At 34.1% G+C, this 23,813-nt stretch overlaps 2 protein-coding genes across 8 annotated transcripts in view; one reads left to right on the top strand and one right to left on the bottom strand.

Annotated features, from left to right (window-relative positions):
* Window positions 1-20,670, bottom strand: part of kirrel3a (kirre like nephrin family adhesion molecule 3a) — a 532,216-nt gene extending 511,546 nt beyond the window's left edge. For 4 of the 7 annotated variants that reach the window (XM_087271356.1, XM_087271360.1, XM_087271352.1 and 1 more), the window contains exons 1-2: window positions 20,483-20,670; window positions 2,720-2,825 (exon numbers count right to left, since the gene is read on the bottom strand). Coding sequence is in view for 2 of the 7 variants with exons in the window: in XM_087271352.1 (XP_087127478.1) it covers window positions 2,720-2,761 (42 nt within the window). In the remaining 5 variants the exon portion in view is untranslated. The remainder of the gene's footprint in view (window positions 1-2,719; window positions 2,826-20,482) is intronic. The other 3 variants (XM_087271357.1, XM_087271355.1, XM_087271361.1) reach the window with 1 other exon arrangement.
* Window positions 10,815-17,666, top strand: smtlb (somatolactin beta). Its single transcript, NM_001037674.2, has 5 exons — window positions 10,815-10,866; window positions 11,821-12,005; window positions 14,201-14,314; window positions 14,424-14,603; window positions 17,342-17,666. The coding sequence occupies exons 1-5, from the start codon at window positions 10,851-10,853 to the stop codon at window positions 17,537-17,539; spliced, it is 693 nt and encodes a 230-aa protein (NP_001032763.1). The 5' UTR covers window positions 10,815-10,850; the 3' UTR covers window positions 17,540-17,666.
* Window positions 20,671-23,813: the final 3,143 nt, after the last annotated feature.

Below are 23,813 nucleotides of genomic sequence, written 5' to 3'. Positions count from 1 at the left end.
GGTCCTGATTCTCTGTGGTCGTTAAAAATCCCAGGATGTCCTTCAAAAAAAAAAAAAAAAAAGTATGGTTTAACCAGCCTGATCTCAGGAGAAGACCCAAGTATTTTACGTTTTCTCAGTTTAGTGACTAGTTCGTTCGAGTTCAGTTGTATAGAATTGTATGATTTTAAAAATGAGGCGTGGCACCTTACCCCACCCCTAAACCCAACTGTCATTGGGGGATGAGCAAATCGTACTAAATTGTACGTATAAGACTGTACAAATTAATATGAATTAGCCATTAGATCAAAAAGTTATTGTGCTGGTTTAACCCCGGTATCCTGACCAAGTTTGCCTACTAGCCTGTCCATCATCACATATCATAACTGGTTTCATTACTCTCCTCTCCACCAGACAGCTAGTGTGTGTAGTCTGGCGCAATATGGATGCATTCGCGTCATCCAGGTGGATACTGCACAGTGGAAGTGATCGAGCAGATTCCCCCACAAAACGGTCTAAAGCAATTTGAGTGTCCAAAAAAAGCTATTCATAAAATGTAAGGAATTCTTTTTATTATGAAAATGAATATTTTTATCAATTTCTCAGTGAATATAAGTTATATAGTTTTGTTGCAACAGATACATATTTATTAAAATAATATATTTTATTTAACAAACATATTTAGAAATAGAAAAATAAAACATTTAAATTTATGCATAATACTGAGGAAAAAAATTATACAAAAGTACAAAATTACAACAAAAGTTTCTCTTGAATTTTGCTATTTTTAAATGTTTTGTTTAATATTTTAAGATAAAATTGTGGGTTTACTTATTTTGGTTATCATAAGTTTTTTTTTGTTAGATTAGCTCCCGATTTGTCTTCAGTACTGACTAATTTAATGTATATGCATAAATATAATATAGTAAAGCTTCCTATACAAAATATTCATTTAAATTAGATATTTTCTGAAGAGTGTATTTTTAGGGCTCTTTTAACAATCTAGGCAGAAAGTCTAAAGTACATGGTGTAAAGGCATTAACGGCTTGTCCAAATCCACTTTTACTATTTTAAAAATGGAAAAAAATACACTTTGTACCCCAGCACATGCTCTAACAGGGTTGTGTGTATTTTCTTAATGAGTTCTGGCTGTGTTTTGAGCATAACCTGCATTTAACCAACCAGAGTCTCATCTCCCATTCCCTTTAAGAGTCTGTGGTGTCGCACCATGGAGCATTTGCTATTTACATGGCCGACTTTGAGATAGTAAAAACTGAGTGCATCACTAACAAGAAAACAGTTAAATAGACCATCTGCAGCTAGCTCTTTGCAACTCTCACATGGTCACCCCCACTGAAGGAAGGCAGGGCTGTGCCCGGTCAGTACCTTGATGGGAAACCATAAGGGAAAGCTACTGTAGGTTGCTGCCAGAAGTAGCGTTTGTGAGATCACCAGGGGGCGTTAAACATTGTGGTCTGTATGGGTCCTAACGCCCCAGTATATTGATGGGGACGCTATAATGCTCAGTGAGTGCCGTATTTTTGATTGATATGTTAAACCGAGGTCCTGACTCTCTGTGGTCGTTAAAAATCCCAGGATGTCCTTCAAAAAATTTTTCTTAATGAGTTCTGGCTGTGTTTTGAGCGTAACCTGCATTAAACCAACCAGAGTCTCATCTCCCATTCCCTTTTAAGAGTCTGTTGTGTCGCACCATGGAGCATTTGCTATTTACATGGCTGACTTTGAGATTGCGCATCACTAACAAGAAAACGGTTAAATAGACCATCTGCAGCACGGGACTAAAGAACAAGCCTTCTTCATTCGGCCTCATTATGGTTACTTTCGTGAATAAAGAAACAGTGTTGTACGCACTCCACAAAATCCATTAGCCCACATATTTAGTTGTGTTTGTTAATCACAAATATTTGTTTTAAAACTATGTCTAACTTCAGTTTTATTTTCAAGCAAATGAATAAATGAACAAAAAATGAAGTGTGGTCAAAAAACATGTATAACTTGTAAAGTTATATCCAAACACATCCCATTCTAATGCCCCATATGGTGATGCAGACGCCTCCAAAACCTGACAGTTGGACAAATCTAAACTTGTTTTTATAAATATGCATACAATAAATAATACTGCTAACAATAATAATAATAATAACAATAACAACATTATACATATGCAAATTGTCATGAATAAACTGAAAAAAAGCAGTGCTTGAGCACATCCTCAAGATGCCTTGTCTTGCACCTTATTGCACAGAGTGTATGATAGGACCCACACTGAAAAAAATTATTCAAAGATGATTCCTTAGATTTACTCAATTTTTTTATGTTAAGAGGTTCTAAACAATTTATTTGTGTTGAATTTAAACAAACAAATTAAGTTGAACATTATTAAACTTAATCTGTTTGTTTAAATTCAACACAAATAAATTGTTTGCAACAATTCTGCATGCAACACTTTTTTCAGTGCATAAATGTTTAGCACTGCATTTGTTTGTTTGTTTGTTTATTTCGAAAACATTTAAAAACACTGGAAGTTCTTAACATTTTGAACAAATTCCGAAATAATTAACTTTTCATTGAAAGTATTTTTGTATATCAGTTAACTGGACAACACTGGTTTTATTTTTTTTTTTTTACCAAATCTGGTTTTGTTTTTATGTAAACACTCAACATGTTTAAAACAAAATCACAAAATCTGTTGTTCTACTTTTCAAAGTTTTTTCCTTACCTGCGTCAAAGATGACACTCTTTTTGAGATGATAAGCGTCATAAGCCTGACATCTGATCCCTGGACAGACCTTAAGACTTTCTCTCTGTCTTCTTGCTCAGTGGACCTATGAATAATTAAACAAGGGTGTCACCTCAGACCACTCCAATTCATGAGCAAGACAGACGCTCTGCTGCTCTTATCAAACATTTCTTTCAAAATTTGACTACTTTTTAACATGATCTATTTTTTTTCAATAAACGATTTAATTAATCATTATTTAAAAATCGCATTACTGGGTAAAAGTACAACAATTCAGACAATTTATGAAACCTTAGAAACTAAAATATTTTATCAATTGTATTTTTGTTACATAATTAAATACTTTATTTAAAATTATATGTACTATGGTAAATATATATATACTACTAAGTATAATTTTGAACAATGTGTAATTTTAAACAATGTTTAAAATTGTTCTATGAAGGGATTTTGAATGTAGTAGCGAGTCAGTTAACAGTATAGTTCACCTAATTCTCATAATTTCCTCACCCTCATGCGGTTCTGCGACTTTAATTTTCAGATTAACAATAAAGAAAATTAACTAAAACCTTGATTTTGATGATTCAATGTCTAACACTTTGAGAGTCCAAAAAACAAACAAACAAATAAAGGCAAACCAAAATTAATAATCCTAAAAATACATTATGATTTGTATGAGCAAGAAATGTACACTGTAAAAAAAAATCTTTTGTTAACTCAACTTATAGAACAAACATTTTTACAAAAGTTCAGCAAACAAACTTAAAGGTACAGCAAACTAAAGTTCTTTGCTTTTAAAAAAACGTCACTTAAGTTAGCTAAACCTATTGTATTCAGGTTTTAAAACTTCACTTAAATTAGTTTAACTTATTTGGTTTGTATTTAAGCTTCACTTCAGTTAACTTATTGAAGGCATTTTTTTATTGCTGAACTTATTGGATTAAGTTCTAAAATAATCGCTTAAGTTAGATGAACTTTTTGGATTCAGTATTAAAATTAATCACTTTAGTTAGCTGAACTTATTGGATTCAGTTTTAAAAACTTCACTTTAATTAGTTTAACTTATTGTGTTTCATATTTAAAGCTTCACTTTAGTTAGCTGAACTTATTGGATGCATTTTTTTTTAACTTTGCTTTGGTTAGCTAAAGTTCAAAAATAAGTAAAACTGTAAATAATTAATGGAAAAATTTAACTAGGATTTATAAGTTGCACCAACAAAAAAGAAACAGTTTAAGTTGAGTCAACAAAAGAAACAATGGTTCATGTTAAGCCAATAAAAAAAACATGAAGAAAAAAAAAGTTAAGCTCAGCCAAGACAAGAAACAAAGTTAAGCTCAGCCAAGACAAGAAACAAAGTTTTAAGTTGAGCCAACAACAAAAAAATAAGTTAAATAATCAACATAAGAAACAAAGTCTGAGTCAAAAGATTTTTTACAGCGTAGTGTTGAGTAGGTCTACTGGTTAAGCAAGTTGTTTGAAGAATGATTTGTTATGCAAACTATCCCTCTCAATCCACTTTGGCTGAGGAAGAGGATTAAAGGCCATGTTTTAATAATGTTCAGTTTCTTGTTACACTTTGTCACACCTATCGTCAGGAGTGCACCCCGGTTTTAATTTTGTGCTTTTTGGCATTGACTGTGATGGTTATATGAATTACCAAGAACCACAGTTTCAGGTAAAACTCTTCTCAAATTTCTACTTGGATGGCCAAAAGGTGATTAAATTAACACCAGATTTTCACATTTGGGTGAACTTTCCCTGCATAAAAAGTGAAGAGATATGCATTGTCAATGACAGCTAGAATATTTGATAACTGGGCGCCACAATTGACAAATTATATACATATACACTGAAAAAAAAGAGTTGCATGCAGAACTGTTGCAAACAATTTGTTTGTGTTGAATTTAAACAAACAAATTAAGTTTAGTAATGTTCAACTTAATTTGTTTGTTTAAATTCAGCCCAAATAAATTGTTTACAACCTCTTAATGTAAAGAAATTGAGTAAATCCAAGGAATCATCTTTGAATAATTTTTTTCAGTGTACTCTAGCCATATGATACAATTTTCTGCTAAATCAATAAATGTAATGCAAATATGCTATAATAAATGACTTGATATAATATGACATAGTGGCCGAACGATTTGGAAATTCAAGTACCCGTATAGCTACAACAAATTTTCTGAACTCCACACGTAAATGCAATGTGTTGACGGACAAATTGCATATTTTTCTGGTCAAAAACTAGACCATAACTGCATGTGAATTTGACAAAGTGACAGGGCCATCCTCGTCAGCTAACAAAACTTTTCAATGAAATTTGATTTATGATGATCTGCTGATACACTCCATTTATTAACATTTAATCATATTAAAAATGGTCTCAGAATAATTAATCGTAACGTGGTTACTTCCTAGCTAATTTATTCTTGATTCCAGTATTTTATATACTCCAGTCACATATACTTCATACAACCACAACAGTAATGTTGAAGCAACTAAAACAGAACAAACTCAGGTTACTCAAATGTACAGTGGGTGAGAGAATTTAATACGCTGCAATTTAAGAAAACACAAGCAATTACAAAAAACACCAGCAAATTATGTAAAGATCCTCATTGGTTTGACAGCACGCGTGTTGCAGATCCTCACAATGCAAACACATTAAGAAAACGCACTGCAAATTTTCACAACAGAAAACACGACACATGCAAATACACCGTACTACCCATATGGCAACATGATACTTATGTTCACTTCCCTGCCACTGTTTCTTTAAGACCAACAATTTTTTTGTTGTTGTTAGAAAGAGAAGACCTTAGTGTAGCCAATGATGTGCTTTGGTTAAGTCACATGACATGCTGTGTTTTTCTGTAGCGAGATTTGCGACAGACTGGGGTCCGTTCTTCGTCCCTCGCTTAAATGATCTAGGATGATTTGGCAGATCCTGGATCTTTTTATCTTGATAACTGATCTCTCACTAATTTGGTTCTTCAAACAAGTTCGCGAATCAGATTAGAATGTCTGGATGAACTGATCTGAGATCGTTGCGTGTGTTGTGAAGGACAGATCTATCGATCCTCAAAATCATGATCAGCAATGCAACGATTGGCTGACGGCAGCGTAATGACATCATCTGATTAATATTTTATTATCCATGTGAGCAAAATTACATCAAATTAGCAGTAAACGGTTTGTTAAATATGACATGCATTAACTTTCCACATTTGTTGTGTGCTGCAGGCTTTACACTTTCATGTGTCAAGAGTATTCATCTTGTATTTCAATGCATATGTATTTAGTTCTACATTTAGAAAAGATTTTCTTTATTATAGTAGCCGTTTTTTAATCGGAGTAAATAATAACTGGATGTTTACAAAAGCATTTTGATATTGGTAAAGGTGACTGCAACTTTTGTGAAGCATCAAATCACTGGCATATTAACTGTCAAAACTTGTTAATAACTGCATAAATATATCATTGCTTTTTAAAAAAAGTCACATTTTGTGCATTTCTATTATACACAATTTGTACTAAAGCGATCTAAAAAAAGTGCCACCTCCAGGTGGCAGTTTTTGTACTTTCATTTTGAGGGTGTAGATTGCGTAAGTTTTATTAATATGTAAAACTTTATTTATTTTATTAATGACTATAACTTTTATATATATAGTTAAAAATATTTACTATTTTCCCAAGTGTATATAACTTTTATTATTTTTATTATTTTATTATTTTATTATTTTAACTTTTATTATTTTATTATTTTATTAATAACTATAACTTAATAAATAATATATAAATAATATAAATATAAATAATATATATATATAGTTAAAAAATATTAACCATTTTCCCAAGTGTATATAACTACTACTGTAAGAAAATATCAGAATTCGGAACATACTTTCTGTATTACCTTTGCTTGAACTGACGCAATTTAATCCTGTTTAATTGAACCTGCTCCCAATCAGGTTTGATCTACCAGAACTGTTATGCTATGACAACAACTCTCGGATCAGCTTTGAAGAACGAAACGATCCTGGATCGTGTCAAAACGTCAATATCCAAATCCAGCTAACTGAGTAATCCACTTACGAAGAACGGACCCCTGGGGTCCGTTCTTCGTACCTCGCTTAAATGATCTAAGATGATTTGACAGATCCTGGATCTTTTAATCTTGATAACTGATCTCTCGCTAATTTGGTTCTTCAAACAGGTTCGCGAATCAGATTAGAATGTCTGGATGAACTGATCTGAGATCGCTGCGTTTGTTGATAAGGACAGATCTATCGATCCTCGAAATCATGATCAGCAATGCAACGATTGGCTGACGGCACAGCAGCGTAATGACATCATCTGATTAATATTCAATTATCCTTGTGAGCAAAATTACATCAAATTAGCAGTAAACGGCTTGTTAAATATGACACGCAGTAAACATTTGTTGTGAGCTGCAGGCTTTACACTTTCATTTGTCAAGACAAGAGTATTCATCATGTATTTCAATGCAAATCAATGTATTTAGTTCTTCATTTAGAAAAGATTTTTTTTATTATAGTAACCGTTTTTTAATCGGTGTAAAGAATAACTGGTTGTTTCCAAAAGCATTTTGATATTGGTAAAGGTGTCTGCAACTTTTGTGAAGCATCACTGGCATATTAACTGTCAAAACATGTTTATGACTGCATAGATGTATTATTGCTTTTAAAAAAGTCACATATTCTGCATTTCTATTATACACAATTTGTACTAAAGCGATCTAAAAAGTTCATATCAATAAGTTTTCTCTTTGCACCACCAGATGGCAGTCTTTGTATTTTCATTTCGAGGGTGCAGATTGCATACGTTTTATTAATATCTATAACTTTATTTATTTTATTAATGACTATAACTTTTATATATATAGTTAAAAATATTTACTATTTTCCCAAGTGTATATAACTTTTACTGTAAGAAAATATCAGAACTCGGTACATACTTTCTGTATTATTTTTGCCTGAACTGAGCCGATCTAATCCTGTTTATATGATTTGAACCTGCTCCCGATCAGGTTTGACCTAGCAGATCTGTTGCCATGACAACAACTCTCGGATCAGCTTTGAAGAACGAAACGATCCTGGATCATGTCAAATCGTCAATATCCAAATCCAGCTAATGGAGTAATCCACGTATGAAGAACGGACCCCTGGTGTTTATTGTGAGTAGTTGCTAAATGCAAATGTAAACGTCAATAAAAACAAAGGATCAAATTATGTCAGATCCACAAAAAAAACCTGAAACATCACCTCCGGTAACTTGTGATGACATATTCACAACTCAATTTTTTTAATCAAATTAGTTTTATGTATCGATCAAATGTATGTGTTGCCAAATGGCAACACTCTGCAATAGTGGAAGGTGCATTATTGCAATGGGTCAGCTAGCCAGCAAGGTCAGCAGTGAATTTTTAAGTTGTAACAATAACAACATGAATGCTAGTATTATAATGTTGATTAGTCATATGTTGATGGCATTTGCATTATGGATAAAATTTCGTTTTAATGGCAATACTACTTTTGAATAGATATGAATACAGGGAACAGTGTATTAGCGAGCACCAGAGATCGGAAGTAACGAATTACAAAAACTTTGTTACCGTACTTAAGTAGATTTTTCTGGTATCAGTACTTTAAACCACTACTTATTTTTCTGACAATTTTTTACTTTTACTTTTTTAATTTTTTTTACACAAATATCAATACTTTTTACTTCTTATTTTTTTTATTAGACTTGTTACTTTCATTTTAATGTTTTGTGGTGCCATCTATATTATTTCTTGTCATCGCGCAATTTGAACGCCTTTTTGATTTAATCAATCTATTCTTGTCATTGCATGCCTGCGTGCTGCAGTGCGTGGCTTTTTTCAACCTCTGATCACACACCGCAAGTAAGCCTGTTTATTAAGCTTACCATGGTAAGAATGGGGAACTTGGATGAGACAGAGAATCAGCGATGTAAACATGAATAATGTCACGTTTATACCGGGTAATAGGCGAAGATGCATTTTGGTCGACCAGATCACAGGTAAACGAGACACAGTCCTGATCAGATCTGGCATTTAAATGGGGTTAAAGTCTTTTGTCCACTTCTGACCACGGTGTACTGTACTTCTCTAATCTTTACTCTAATACCGTGAAAAAAACAGGTAGTGAAACTAAAACAGGTTGCAGTAATAAATACTTTTTACTTAATTACATATTTCAGGCTCCATTACTTTTACTTGAGTAGTACTTCAACTTTTACCAAAGTCAATTTAAACATGAGTATCTGTACTTCTATTGGAGTCAAGGATGTGTGTACTTTTGCCATCTCTGGCGAGCAACACCATGTTCTATGATAAGTGAAATAAGAAAAGGACTCAGCTGGCTCTTCTTGCTGATGAAAGTAAAACTAAGATGGGTTTTCGTGACCATGAGAATGATGCAGACTGGACATTTGATAGACACAGTTCAGGTAAGTTAGCTCTTAGGCAGATAAGACAGGCGTAGCATAGTTTAAAGTATAATATTTAAAAATTATTAGCTAGTAGCTACATTATTCTGATGCATCTGGATATACTTACTTATTTATTATAATATTTACTGGAAAAAATATTTATATTTACTGTATGCTGTATACATAATACTATATTAGGTTTGTTTTTTTAATAATATTCAGCAAAAATTATGGAATAAATGAAAGCTGTTGGAAGTAGTAACATTTGATTGTTTGATTAAAAAATAAAAAACAAAAAGAACACTTTAGCTCAGTGCGGAGCGGAAAAAAACACAGCCTCTCTCCATCTCTTAAACTCACCAGTGAAAGAGTTAATAACAGCAGTAAAGCAGCAGAGTTACTTTGCATTTCAAGACTAAAGCACATTTTTATTCACTCGCCTTTTTTGGATCATTTATTTTTCCATCTGTTGTCATGTATATCTGCACTGCAGAAAACTTTTCTTACTTAGTCATTTTGTCTTGTTTCCAGTTCAAATATCTAATAAAGACCAGACAAGAAAAATGACATGAGAAAAATTTCTAACCCCATTGGCAAATAATGTTGCTTGTTTTAAGCAAACAATCACTTAATTTTGAGGTTAAGTGATTTCTTATGCTATTTTATGCGTCTAGTATGTATCTTCATTTAAAAACATTTAGATATTTGGATTGAAAATAGGACAAAACTAGTTGTTTTATTTTATTATTATTATTATTATTATAACAGCTCTGGGATGAGCTTTTTTGAATAAAAGGTTGGAAATTAATGCTTTTCTTATATGTTTGTTTATCCGATTAATCGAAAAAATAATCAACAGATTAATGGATTATTAAAATAACCGTTAGTTGCAGCCATATTGAAAAGTATGTAAAAGGCGTCATTTATAAGTTCTGTGTTGAAGCTTATAATACTGCAACTCCAATTGAATCAAAACAAACGACATAATTATTAATTATAAGGTAAGTTTTAAAATGTAAAAGTTCTAAGTTAGATGCACTGTTGTACGTTGTTTCAAATGTACTTTATTATATGTACTTCATGATATAAAAATGTGGGGAAAGTATTTTTTCTACGGTACTTTATTTGTCATAAAACAGATCATAAAGTACCTTAGAAAAACAATTTCTCAAATTTTTTACAGCAGTTCAAGGCCATTTTAAGAAAAGAAAAACAGACAAAAAATTGTTTAGATTTATCATAGTGCGTGCCGTAGAGGGATAAATAATCCTGCTTTAGTTTAATTCTTTAAAAGGTACACGTTGCACAGTCAATCGATATGGCGTGACAAAACCTGCACGTGGGACAAAATCTACGCAAGTACTGGACATGTGCATCAAAATACTGCTCAAAAATGAAATCTGACATCACAACATATGGCGCAATCAAAAATTAGCAAAAAAAAACTAATTTAAACATTTGGAAACAGCTGATTCTGCATCTGTCGTTGTGTTTTTAGTCAGAGATGATGCATAAAAACAAACCAGCATGTGCTCAGAATATCAGTTTATTCATAAAGCCTGTCGAGTATATAAAGGACGGATAACTGTCACAGAATCAGTCAGTCAAACAGGACCTTCCTTTTGCGCCGCAATGATGAAGAAAGCTACAGGTAAGGGATTTAAATTTTACTGAATGAATAAGAAAAAAAAAAAGTAGCTTAAGCTTACAAGCTTAACCTTGTACAAAATAATATAAAAGGCTTAACATTGAAATATACAGTTGAAGTCAGAATTATTAGCCCCCTTTTGATTTTATTTTTATTTTTTTAATATTTCCCAAATAATTTAACAGAGCAAGGAAATTTTCACAGTATGTCTGATAATATTTTTTTTTCTAAAGAAAGTCTTATTTGTTTTATTTTGGCTAGAATAAAAGCAATTATTAATTAAAAAAAAAACATTTTTGGGACAAAATTATTAGCCCCTTTAAGCTTTTTTTTTTTCTCGATAGTCTACAGAACAAACCATTGTTATACAATAACTTGCCTAATTACCCTAACCTGCCTAGTTCACCTTATTAACCTAGTTAAGCCTTTAAATGTCACTTTAGGCTGTATAGAAGTGTCTTGAAAAATGTCTAGTAAATATTATTTACTGTCATCATGGCAAAGATGAAATAAATCAGTTATTAGAAATAAGATTTTAAAACTATTATGCTTAGAAATGTGCTGAAACAATCTTCCCTCCATTAGACAGAAATTGGTGAAAAAAATAAACAGGGGCGCTAATAATTCAGGGGGGCTAATAATTCTGACTTCAACTGTATCTTGCTACGAATGTGATATATAGAATGATCTATTGGTTTTGCTAACTTGTTTTAGGGTAAGTGACTACAAACAAGTTATAAGGGCTGAATTTAAATAACTAAATTAGGTAATGTTTGACTTAATTTGTTTAAATTCAGCCCATTTAAATTGTTAGCAGCCACTTACCTTAAAACAATTCAGTAAATCCAATGAATCCTTTTTTTCAGTGTAGATCCATCTACTGTATTAACAAATATAGTAGAGGTTCAGTGTGAACAACGTTACTGAATAATGTCTGACGAATCTATTGTTTTGAAGCTCTACAGGTTTGTGTGGTGGTTCTGGTCTGCTTAAAGAAGGCTGTGATCGGATCTCCAGTGGAGTGTCCAGACCAAGAGATTGGAGGGACGTCCTGCACAATCTCAGCGGAGAAGCTTCTGGACCGAGCCGTTCAACATGCTGAGCTCATTTACCGCTTCTCGGAGGAAGCCAAGTTGCTGTTTGTAAGTAAAGACCACTAAGTAACGAAAAAAAGTGTATTAGTGACCATTCCAATAATTATCTGTATTATAAACCTTATTTTATGTCGCGGGTCAATGTCAAATACTGAAATTTTACATTTAGAAATGTACATATAAAGTTAAGGGCAGCATTATAAGCCCTTCATTTCTCTTTAACGGAAAGATTTACTTATTTTAATTTTAATAATTATAATAAATAATTCCTAATAACTGATTTCTTTTATCTTTGTCATGGTGACAGTAAATAATATTTGACTAGATATTTTTCAAGATATTAGCATTCAGCTAAGTTACATTTAACGGCTAAACTAGGTTACTTAGTGAAGTTAGGGTAATTAGGCAAGTCATTGCATAACAGTGGTTTGTTCTGTCAATCGAAAAAATATATTGCTTAAGGGGGCAAATAGTTTTGACCTTAAATTTGTATTTTTTTTTATCTTAACAACTGCTTTTAACAACAGCTTTTTCATGCACCTGTAAATTTGGTCATTTTTGGCTTTTCACTCATCATGAAGTATTAACACACCCATAATGCACTTTTAAATGTTTCTTCTGTTGCACTATTAAATTTTGTTTGTAGAAGTAATTTACAATACACATTTTAAGGCCATTTTCTCAAAAATGTTTTAGAAGTTTTATAAACAGTTTTATTTATGATGTTAAAAATATAAGTTTAATAGCAAAAGCAGCATCGGAAAGTGTATTCATCTACATCAGGCAAACTCGGTCCTTGATAGATATATATATATATATATATATATATATATATATATATATATATATATATATATATATATATATATATATATATATATATATATATATATACACACACACACACACACACAAAGTTGAAGTCAGAATAATTATTACCCTTCAAATTTTTTTTCTTCTATTTGAAATATTTTTCAAATGATGTTTAACAGAGCAAAGAAATTTTCACAGTATGTCTGATAATATTTTTTCGGTCCCACTTTATATTAAGTGGCCTTAACTAATATGTACTGACACAGGAACTAATAGTTTGTTACAATGTACTTATTGTGTAAATACGTGTATTTACTGTGTACTTATGCTTGATTAAATACATGTATGTAATTACATCTGTATTTAACTTTTGTAATTACATTTGTAAATACACTGTTGACCATCCCTTACACCTCAACACCCCCTTAAACCTACCCATACCACCAAACCTGTCCATAACCCAGTCTCTATCCCAACTAAAAAGCACCAGAAGTGTTCTCAAATACATCATAAACACAGTAAGTACATTGTATTTATTTTTGATGCAAGTACATAGTAGTTAAGGACACTTAATATAAAGTGGGACCCTTTTTTCTTCTAGAAAAAGTCTTATTTGTTTTGTTTCGGCTAAAATAAAAGCAGTTTTAATTTTTTAAAAGCCATTTTAGGGACAAAACTATTAGCCCTATTAAGCTATTTGTTTTCTTGATAATACAGAACAATCTACTGTTCTACAATAACTTGCCTACTTACCCTAACCTGACTAGTTAACTTAATTAACCTAGTTAAGCCTTTAAATGTCACTTTAAGCTGTATAGAAGTGTCTTAAAAATATCTAGTAAAATATTATTTATTGTCATCATGGCAAAGATAAAATAAATCAGTTATTAGAAATTAGTTATTAAAACTATTGTTTAGAAAGGTGTTGCAAAAATCTTCGCCCAGTTAAACAGAAATTGGGGAAAAACTTAATAAATTCTGACTTCAATTATATATATATATATATATATATATATATATATATATATATATATATATATATATATATATATATATATATATATATATATATATATATATATATATATATATATATATAATAACTGCTAACCAAACAAGACTTTCTCCAAAAGAAAAAATATTATAGGAAATACTGTGAAAAATTTCTTGCTCTGTTAAACATCATTTTCATTCATCAAAAATATTTAGAAAAAAACAGAAGGATGATTTATTTTGACTGTAACTGTACACTATAATAAATAAAATTACATGACTATTTTATACAGTTTTTGTTCTTGGTCTGAACAGGCTTTAACAGAGAAATCTGAACTTCTAAAACCTTCTTACAGTTTGCATTCAGTCTCAGGGGTACACATTTATAACAAAGCATAAACCAATACAATAACTTGTGATTTCTAAATATTTTTCAGGACGAGTTGCTCGACTTATTCGGAGGTATGAATCAGTATATTCCTGGAGGGGCTGTGTGTGCTCCCAAAACGGTGCCGGTTCCTTTGTCTAAAAGTGAAATTCAACAGATTTCCGTGAGTTGGTCTAACAGCATCTGATGAAATTCACTGTAACAGAGTAGCATCCTGCAAAGATGAACACTCAAGTCTCTCTATCTGTGTCTTTTTTTACCCCCCCATTCAGGACCGATGGCTTCTGCACTCAGTCCTGATTCTGGTTCAGTTCTGGATTGAGCCATTGGTGAATCTACAGAAATCTCTGGAGAACTATAAAAGTGCCCCAATCGGACTTCTTAGCAGGAACCAATGGATAGCTAGCAAACTATCAAGCCTAGAGGAGGGGCTGTTGGTTCTTATTAGACAGGTGAATGTTTTGAAAATAACTCCTATAAGGCCGATTTATACGATGCGTCAAGCACACGCATATGCACTCACCGTGGCGGACACCGACGCGCACCTCTCAAAAAAATTTAACTACACGTCCCGCCTCTGAATGAGTAAATTTTAGCTATTTGTAGCATTCAGAAAGAACAAAATACCCATGAAGAAACATGACACAGAGGAACATGAAAACCTACTGCCAGCTAACATTTCAGAAGAGCTATTCCAGAGTAACACATACAGCACACAGAAGTATAGATGCACGACTATGCGCAAGGCAGCCACCGTGGGTCACAGATTACTCAAAGCAGAAGTATAAATCAGCCTTCATGCCGTAGTCACACTAGAGTTGGACTATGCAACATTCTGTCATACAGCTAGGGATGCAACAATTAACCGGTTTCACTATTAACCGCGATTTAATTCGTCAAGGCTAATTAATCGTAAAGGCTTCTCAACACCGCGTTTCTGCATGGAACAAAACTGCAGCAACTAAACAAAGTTATGCCAACTGTGCACTAGCTTGTACACTAAGAGTAATAACCACGCACGTTGGACTAACTATGACTGGGGCTATTAACTAAGGCAAACTCGTCCAAGTTCGTTATTTCCAATTGAGGGACGCGCACGCAACACAACACACTCATGCTTTTCAGGCGCACCTAGTTGAGATGACAGGGGGCATTTGTGACTGCAGGTCAACGGCTGACCGCAGGTCAACGGCTGACCGCAGGTCAACGTTGCAAATGGCTAAAGTTTGAGGAAGAAGAAAGTACACAGATTTCCAAACCCATTTAAAGTTACAAATAATGGCGCTGATGATAGTAATCATGTGGCGAATGAAAGCCGAGACCCACTGAGTGTTTTGGGAGAGAGTGCTGAAAGACTCAAGCCTGTTTCACACCACAAGCGTGAGCAGAGTGTGTTTTTTTTGGCATCCATGTTAACAGATTAGAGCTTTCATACTGCATGTAGAAGCAGTGCGTCAGCAAGAGGCGTGAGCGTCATTGAAGCAGCCGTGGCACGATAGTTTCGCCACTGTGCCTATTTTTGCCGGTGCTTTAATAATGACTAAAAACACATTAAATGAGCAATTTCACCCAACAAATGCATCAATAATATCCACTCACTTTTATATAATAATCACATAAACTTAAACGATTAAAACAGCAACAAATATTTAGTTGGGCCCGAACTACAAAACGAAATTTAAAACCATTTTAAACTAGTTTAAAAAAAAGTGGGGTTTTGAAATTAATGAATGCAAATAATCATGATAACCATGAAACCGTGATTATTTCTTAGACTATAATCGTACAACCAAAATTTATAATCGTTGCATCCCTACAGCGCTGTGAAAAAAAGGGGCAGTATTAAACAAGATGATGAAACATTTTTAAAAGCAAGCGATTGGTCCATATTTTATACAGAAAGGTCATGTTTTGATCTTCCATTGGTCTCACGCAGTCACGTGATGCAATTTCGCAGGTGAGAGTTTACAAAGCTTGAACTTTGCAATGAAACAAACTGCAAGACTTGTCGCACAAGCTTGTGCTTCTGGTCTGTAATATTCGCAGGCATTTGAATGGAAGTCTATAGGACAAAACTACACTTTTTTTTTTTACGCTTCAGGAGTTAAACAATTGAGTTTAAAGGGAAAGTTAACCCAAAAATGAAATGTTTGCCATCTTTCACCAAGCTAAAATATCTGAAGAATGTTGGAAACCAGTAGCTTTGAATTCCATTGTTTTCCTACAATTGATGTCTATGATTTACAATATTTTAAACTTAAAGAAAAATCGTCTTAACCCTTGTGTGCTCTTGGGGACGTTTTCAGCCACTCTGGGGTGATTTTGAGGCTTAATTTGGCCACCACTATCTCTGTTTCAGCAAATGAAATTATTTTTGGTGACAAATCTTATTTTGACACATATTTTGGGAAAATGCTTTGAAATTTACAGCAAATTTACAACCCTTTCATTATGTTTTTGCCCCATTGACTTCCATTATAATGACATTATTGATTGCAAAGCCATGACAGCATATAATCATGCATTCTTGATTGTTGGTTGTTTTGCATGTTGGATAGAGGTATAATTAGTCATTTTAAATGATTATTAGTTGCAAGGTGAAAAAAAGCTTAGTTTCTGGCTTTTATATGGAGTTAAATGGAGTATATTATGCGTGTGTGATAGTGTAAGAGAGACATTTGCGCTCTTACCTTGATATGTCTGAGAAAATCGAAATAAGCAGCTCAGCCCTCAGAACATAGTAAACATAGTAAGTGTATTTCTGCACACACACTGTAATTTACTGTTATACTCCATAGAACTCCATATAGAAGCCAATAATTTTTTTTCCACACGCCTTTCTCAATGGTTAATGGTGCCAACAGATGATCAACAGTAAAAAATACACATTTTACTTCTTCCCAACAGAGAAAACCACCAACAATCAAGAATACATGATTATATGGTGTCAAGGCTTTGGAATTAAAAAATGTGATTATAACATAAGACAATGAGGCAAAAACAGCCACCAACATAATGAAAGGGTCGTAAATTTAAACAGTACACAAGGGTTAAACATAAGAATTTCATAAAGGTCTGGAACAAGCACAAGATGAACAAATGTCAATTTTAGTTTGAATTATCCCTCAAAAAAATAAATGCCTTTTTAATTCTGAAAGTTGCGTCATATGTGAAAATCTCTGTCTTTCAGATTTTGGGTGAAGGAGGCTTGGTGTTGGGTCCTCCAGAAGATGTATCGGATAACACTCTCTCTGTCGATGCTTTCGAGACAGTGAGACGAGACTACAGTGTGATCTACTGCTTCCGAAAAGACGCACACAAGATTCAGACGTTTCTCAAACTCCTGAAGTGCCGCCAGGTTGACAGGGAAAACTGCTCCCTCTTCTAGCAGAAAAACAACCCCAAACATTCTGCCAAATTATTTTGAGCGATTCTATTCTGCCAAAGTTGCTTTAGCATTTGCACATTTTAAATTAAAACAATAAAAATGCCTGCTTGAAATGCATGCCTGATTACGCCTATGTGTGGTGTTTGCTTTTTGTTAGATACGGTTCATCGAGGAGCCCTAAAAGTTCTAAATTAAATATTCATAATGAGGAAAAAAATATTTCAAAATCAATTAGATGCATGCATATATATATATATATATATATATAGGATGCAAAAGAAAGCAATAGCAAGTTGCCACAGGTCTTAAAATTTACAAAAAAGCCAATAAATCTCCTCATTTCAACACTAAAAATGTGAGTATTTTGGGTTTGGAGTTACTGAAGTTTGTCCTGCGCGCTTGCGGTTTTTTTTAGTTACTTCTTTGGTTTGGTGCGTTAATCTGATCGTTACTATTATTCAAAAGAAGGTAATGATTCGCACTCAATTGCTTCATACTGTTTTTATTTTTACTTTTTCTTACATTTTACGGGAGATAACAGACAAACAGACGTTTCGGCACAAAGCCTTCCTCAGTGTGTGACACATTCTCCAACTCCACCCTTTTATTCCATAGTCAATCACAATGTGCAATTAGTTAAACCGTCACTCTCATTTCATTATCACTTAATCACACAATAACTTATAATCTTCACAGCAATGACAATAAACATTCTTCCAAATCGTTTTTTAATATGCAGGTACATGTCTCCTGTATAATTGGTTGTAAGAGTAGAGATGAAGGTAAGACTTGTTATTTTTAATCTTTGAGTAATTGTTAAATGTAGAAAACTTTTAATGTCAACTGTTAGAATTTTTTGTATTGATGTACACCTGATTAGTGATGGTGGTTGATGCACTTTATCTCTGTGGAGTGAGGTCGGAAATGGGAAGAATGTTTATTGTCATTGCTGTGAAGATTATAAGTTATTGTGTGATTAATTGATAATGAAATGAGAGTGACGGTTTAACTAATTGCACATTGTGATTGACTATGAAGTATTTTGGGTTTGGAATTTAAACATGAGATGAGCTTCCAGACATATTTTTAACTCAATGCAACGATTGCAATACTAGACCTTGCTAAACAAGCTAATTAACTGACTGGATAATCATCTGTGTTTACTGGAGAAAAAAAGCTCAAATTAACTAGTTAATCATGATAAGTTTGGCCTTAAGAGAAATGGTCGTGCCCAACTGAGGCTGTTTTTTTTTTTCTTCACTTTTGTCAATTGGTGAAGTTTGTTTCTCGCCACTGTCTCCACTGGTTTACTTGGTTTGGGTTTCGTGGAGCTGCGCATAGATGGATTTGCCCTTCAGTGTTTGGACTTTCAGCAGTGATAATTAAACACTGAACAGCACTAAACTGAACTCTGAAAACTGGACTTTACTAGAAGTTCAATGTTAAGCTGCTTTGACACAATCTACATTGTAAAAGTGCTATAGAAATAAATTATAGACATTTTAAGAATTTAATTGGAATCAGCATCATTCATTCATTCATTCATTCTCTTGTCAGCTTAGTCCCTTTATTAATCCGCATTCACCACAGCGGAATGAACCGCCAACTTATCCAGCATGCTTTTACGCAGCGGATGCCCTTCCAGCCGCAACCCATCTCCGGGAATCATCCACACACACACGCATATGGACAATTTAGCCTAACCAATTCACTTGTACCGCATGTCTTTGGATTGTGGGAGAAACCGGAGCACCCTGTGGAAACCCACGCAAACACAGGGAGAACATGCAAACTCCTAATCAGAATCATCCTAAATCAAAAATAAATAATAAATGTTTACAAAAAAAGGGCAAAGTAAAAAGTAACAGAGGCTGCGATATCTGCTGCAAGATTCATTCTCAGTTGTCAGACACCTACTACATGAAAATATACTATTGTAAATTATAGTAAGTACTACAGGGGTTTTTTAACCCTGCTTACACTGACTCCTCCAATAGAGATTGAGATGTTGGACAATCAGCTAAAATATTGCAAGAATTGGGCGATATTGCATCAACCAAAAATGATCGAGGGCATGTCCACATGTTCATGCAATCAGACAATATATTGATTAATGTGACAGGCCTGATCAATATCTTCCTATTATTTATTTAAAACAACAAGAATGACACAAACCTATTGAATGAAACAAAAAAGAAATTGTGAAATGCAACTGGTTTTTGCCTCCAGAGAGAAAAAAGTGCATAGAACGGCATCTGTTAAGCCGCTTGTTGCAACAACATCTAAATGTGGTGAACAAAAAAAAAAAGAAAAAAAAGCAATTCATCTTATAACCAATCATGGGGAATAACACAGGAACGCTTCACAATATCCTACCTCAAAGTTCACTAATGAGAACATCAAAGTTTGCACCCAATTATCACTTGAGAAGGAGAAAATGAGACGTCTTATCCTGAGCTCCTGGATTTTACTCTTTCGTTCCCACAGAGATGGTTAATTTGCTAAGTAGCAAACACCTAACTTGATCACACTCAACAGACTGTCAACACATCTGAAATAAAACCTAATTTGCCTTTACGAACATCTCCGTCATTCACAATGAGAAGAGTTGATGGTGTCACAGACTGATCCATTGAATTCCCCACAGCCAGCCATACGGGTTATTCAAGAGGTTGTATGAACAGTGAAAATCCAGCAACATTTTAAGCTATTAAATTGTGAAAACTGTCTTTATGCTGCCATTTTGATGACAGTGAGCTGCTTCAGTGCTTAAGGCTTGCTAGTTAGTTGCTGTGGAGACTATTTTCACTGACAGTCATTCAAATGTGTATTCTGGAAGCACAAAAATACATGCTTAAAAACACTAAATTGGACTGTCACTTCTCATCAAGCAGTTAAAACGGAGCTAACCTAATATAGTACACTTGAATTGTATTTGCTTACCTGGAAACATCCAGAGATGAGTTTCCTGACCTTAGCTCGTTGCTTAACGACCACAATACGACGCCTTGTTGGACAAGCTAATTAACTAACTGGTTTACTAATGTTATCAAACGGAAAACTGACTAGTCACGAGTGTTTACCGAATTAAGTCGCATATCCGTCGTCCATCAAACCAAAATACAACTTCTGTTCGTGACGTCACGCGCAGGTGGTTAATTGAGATCGTGTGTGCTAAGTTGTGGCTTCTGATGGGCAGGTAAAGAGAGTCCATGTCGTTTATTTGTTGATTGTCAAGTACTCACGTTCTGGGTGGAATTAGCAAAATATGTCTTTGATTACAATGGAAGATATATTTTATTACAAAAACAAAACTTCTTGAATTCTTGAATTAATAATCTTGAATTCATTATTAATCCTTGTGTTATATTGGCTAATTTTCATATACGGTTGAAGTCAGAATTATTAGCCCCCTCTTGAATTTTTTTTTAAATATTTCCCAAATGATGTTTAGCAGAGCAAATTTTCACAGTATGTCTGATAATGTTTTTTCTTCTGGAGAAAGCCTTATTTGTTTTATTTCGGCTAGAATAAAAGCAGTTTTTATTTTTTTTATGGACCATTTTAGGGTCAAAATCATCAGCCCCTTTAAGCAATTTTTTTTTTCGACTGTCTACTGAACAAACCATCATTATGGAACCGCCAACTAATCCAGCATAGGTTTTACACAGCGGATGCCCTTCCTGCTGCAACCCATCACTGGAAAACATCCATGCACACTCATTCACACACACACACTCTATAGACAATTTAGCTTACCCAATTCACCTGTACCGCATGTGTTTGGACTGTGGGGGAAAACAGAGCACCCGCAGAAAACCCACGCCAACACAGGGAGAACATGCAAACTCCACACAGAAATGTCAAAAGACCAAACCGAGAATCGAACTTCTTGCTGTTATATCATCCCTTACGATCATGGCCTCCCAATCATCCCCTTCCACCGAATTGGCTTTATCACTGACTCTCCACTCCACCAATAGCTGGTGTGTGGTGAGCACATTGGCGCCGTTGTCCTGTGGCTGCCGACGCATCATCCAAGTGGCTGCTGCACACTGGTGGTGGTGTGGAGAGACCCCCCTCATGATTGTGAAGCGCTTTGGGTGTATGGTCTAACACAATAAATGCGCTATATAAATACACATTACATTACATCAAACATACAGTCGAAGTCTGAATCCCCCCCCCCCCCCCCCCCAAATATATTTTCCCCAAATTTTGATTCAACACATTTCTAAAGCTAATAGTTTTAATAACTCATGTCTAATGACTGATTTCTTTCATCTTTGCTGTGATGACAATTCATAATATTTTATTAAATATGCTAGTAATTTAAACGATTACCTAAGTTAATTAGGCAAGTTAAAATAATTAGGCAAAGTTGTTAACGATTTCAAAGTTAGTAACAATGGTTTGCTCTGTAGACAATCGGAAAAAAAATATTGCTTAAGGAGGCAAATAATATTGACTTGAAATGTCTTTTAAAAAATTAAAAACTGCTTCCATTCTAGCCGAAATTAAACCAATAAGACTTTCCCCAGAAGAAAAAAATATAGGAAATACTGTGAAAGATTCCTTGCTCTATCAAACATCATTTGAGAAATATTTGAAATGGAAAAAGAGCTAATAATTCTGATTTCAACTGTGGTGGTCAATAAGAAGAAAAACATGTATAGGACTAGAATAAGTGGAATGAAGACACCACTTTCATTCCTGGTAGACAGCCGGTCAGGCAGCTGGAATGCAGAAATATGACCAAAGCAGTAGTAAATTCACCGGCATTACAGGGACAAAAGACTTCAACATTTAATTAAAGAAAGCTTTACTGTTTATGTAATGAAATTGCTCACCTATTAGGGAATAAAGATAAAAATGTATGACATTCATGCAGAATCGCACCTTTCCAGCCTCTCTAAAATGTTACGACCTTTTAAATGCCGCTCGGTTCAGAGTGAACAAGTCTTTGCATAGGTCAGTCCTTTTTAATCTTCACAACAACAATGCTTGCACTTCAAAAAAAAAAAATGTTTTTCAAAACGCTTCACTTTGCAGGTGCGTGAAATGGCTTTTAATGTTCGTGACATTCTCTGGTCCTGAATTATTTTAATGCTTTGATACATTAATAACATTATGATATTAATAATTTGGTGTTGTATGTTGGAAACTGGGCTACTTCCATGCTTCTCCTTAATCTAATCTGGCTAGTGCTCTAATCCTCTAGTGAACACTCAGCAGGCATCTCTTGTCAACGTCTGCAATCAAAGGGCACTTAAAAACTGTATTCTAATGGAGTTCCCAAAAAAAATGTTCACCAGTGATTCTGTTTGAAGCAAGGTCTGTTTTAAACTATAAAATCATAGAGATATGCAAATATCAGCTCTGTTTCAAAACCTAGAGAGCTGCCTTGATGACTACAAAGACATATGTGTAAAATATATGAGCTTTATAGGCAGCAAGTCTGTGCTGTCAGTTTGCTTTTATATACAGTTGAAAACAGAAGTTTACATACACTGTATAAAAAGACACATAACCGTTTTAAAAAAGTCAGATGTTAATGTGACTAAACTTTTTGTTTTTTAAGTAAGTTAGGATTATCACATTTGTTTGTTATGCTTAATAGCAGAATAATTCTGAAAATTCAATTCAATTCAATTCATCTTTATTGCTAGCGCTTACATGCTATGTTCACACCAGACGCGGAACGCGCATGAAGCGCGAGTGATTTAGTGAGTCAATGCAAACGCACAAATAGACATCCTAAGGTGCGATACGCGCGAATTGAGTGTTTTGCACGTTTGACGCACTTAACGAACGTTTCGCGCGAATCACTGGAGTTTGAAAATCTGAACTTCAGCGGACATTCGCGCTGCGTTAACCAATCAGAAGCTTGCTCTTGTGGGGGCGTGATTGTGACGTAAAACCTGTTGATAAAAACCTGTACGTAAAACCTGTTCGTAAAACCTCCAGCCGACACTGACAAGTCATCAAACTGGGCTTGGCTCAGTCAGATGCACCGCTGAAAGCCTCCATCATCCAGGTTCAGTTTCTGGAGGAGTTGATGAGCTCACAGAGCTGGATGCACCTCTGTAAGGATGTAGTGGACTCAGATACGACCCTAAACGTATCAACTCTGTTTTTCAGCCTTCATAAAAGCACATAAACACTGTTATTTTTATTAATAAAATCCATTTTAGCCATTTAGCTATGAAGCTAGAGTCACCGGGCAGACAGAAGCCCTGCCCATCACGCGAATCCGTGTCTGTTCTGAAGTGAA

The sequence above is a fragment of the Danio rerio genome, chromosome 10 (genome assembly GCF_052040795.2).
Source record: "Danio rerio strain M-AB ecotype USA chromosome 10, GRCz13ab, whole genome shotgun sequence".
Lineage (NCBI taxonomy): Eukaryota > Metazoa > Chordata > Actinopteri > Cypriniformes > Danionidae > Danio > Danio rerio.
This window is presented reverse-complemented; position numbering and strand designations above follow the sequence as displayed.

Bases quoted from the DNA above. Each gene is read 5' to 3' on its own strand.
- smtlb (NM_001037674.2), top strand. The intron at 12,006-14,200 runs GTAAGTAAAGAC...AATATTTTTCAG, and splicing joins AGGAAGCCAAGTTGCTGTTT to GACGAGTTGCTCGACTTATT. The intron at 14,315-14,423 runs GTGAGTTGGTCT...CCCCCCATTCAG, and splicing joins GTGAAATTCAACAGATTTCC to GACCGATGGCTTCTGCACTC.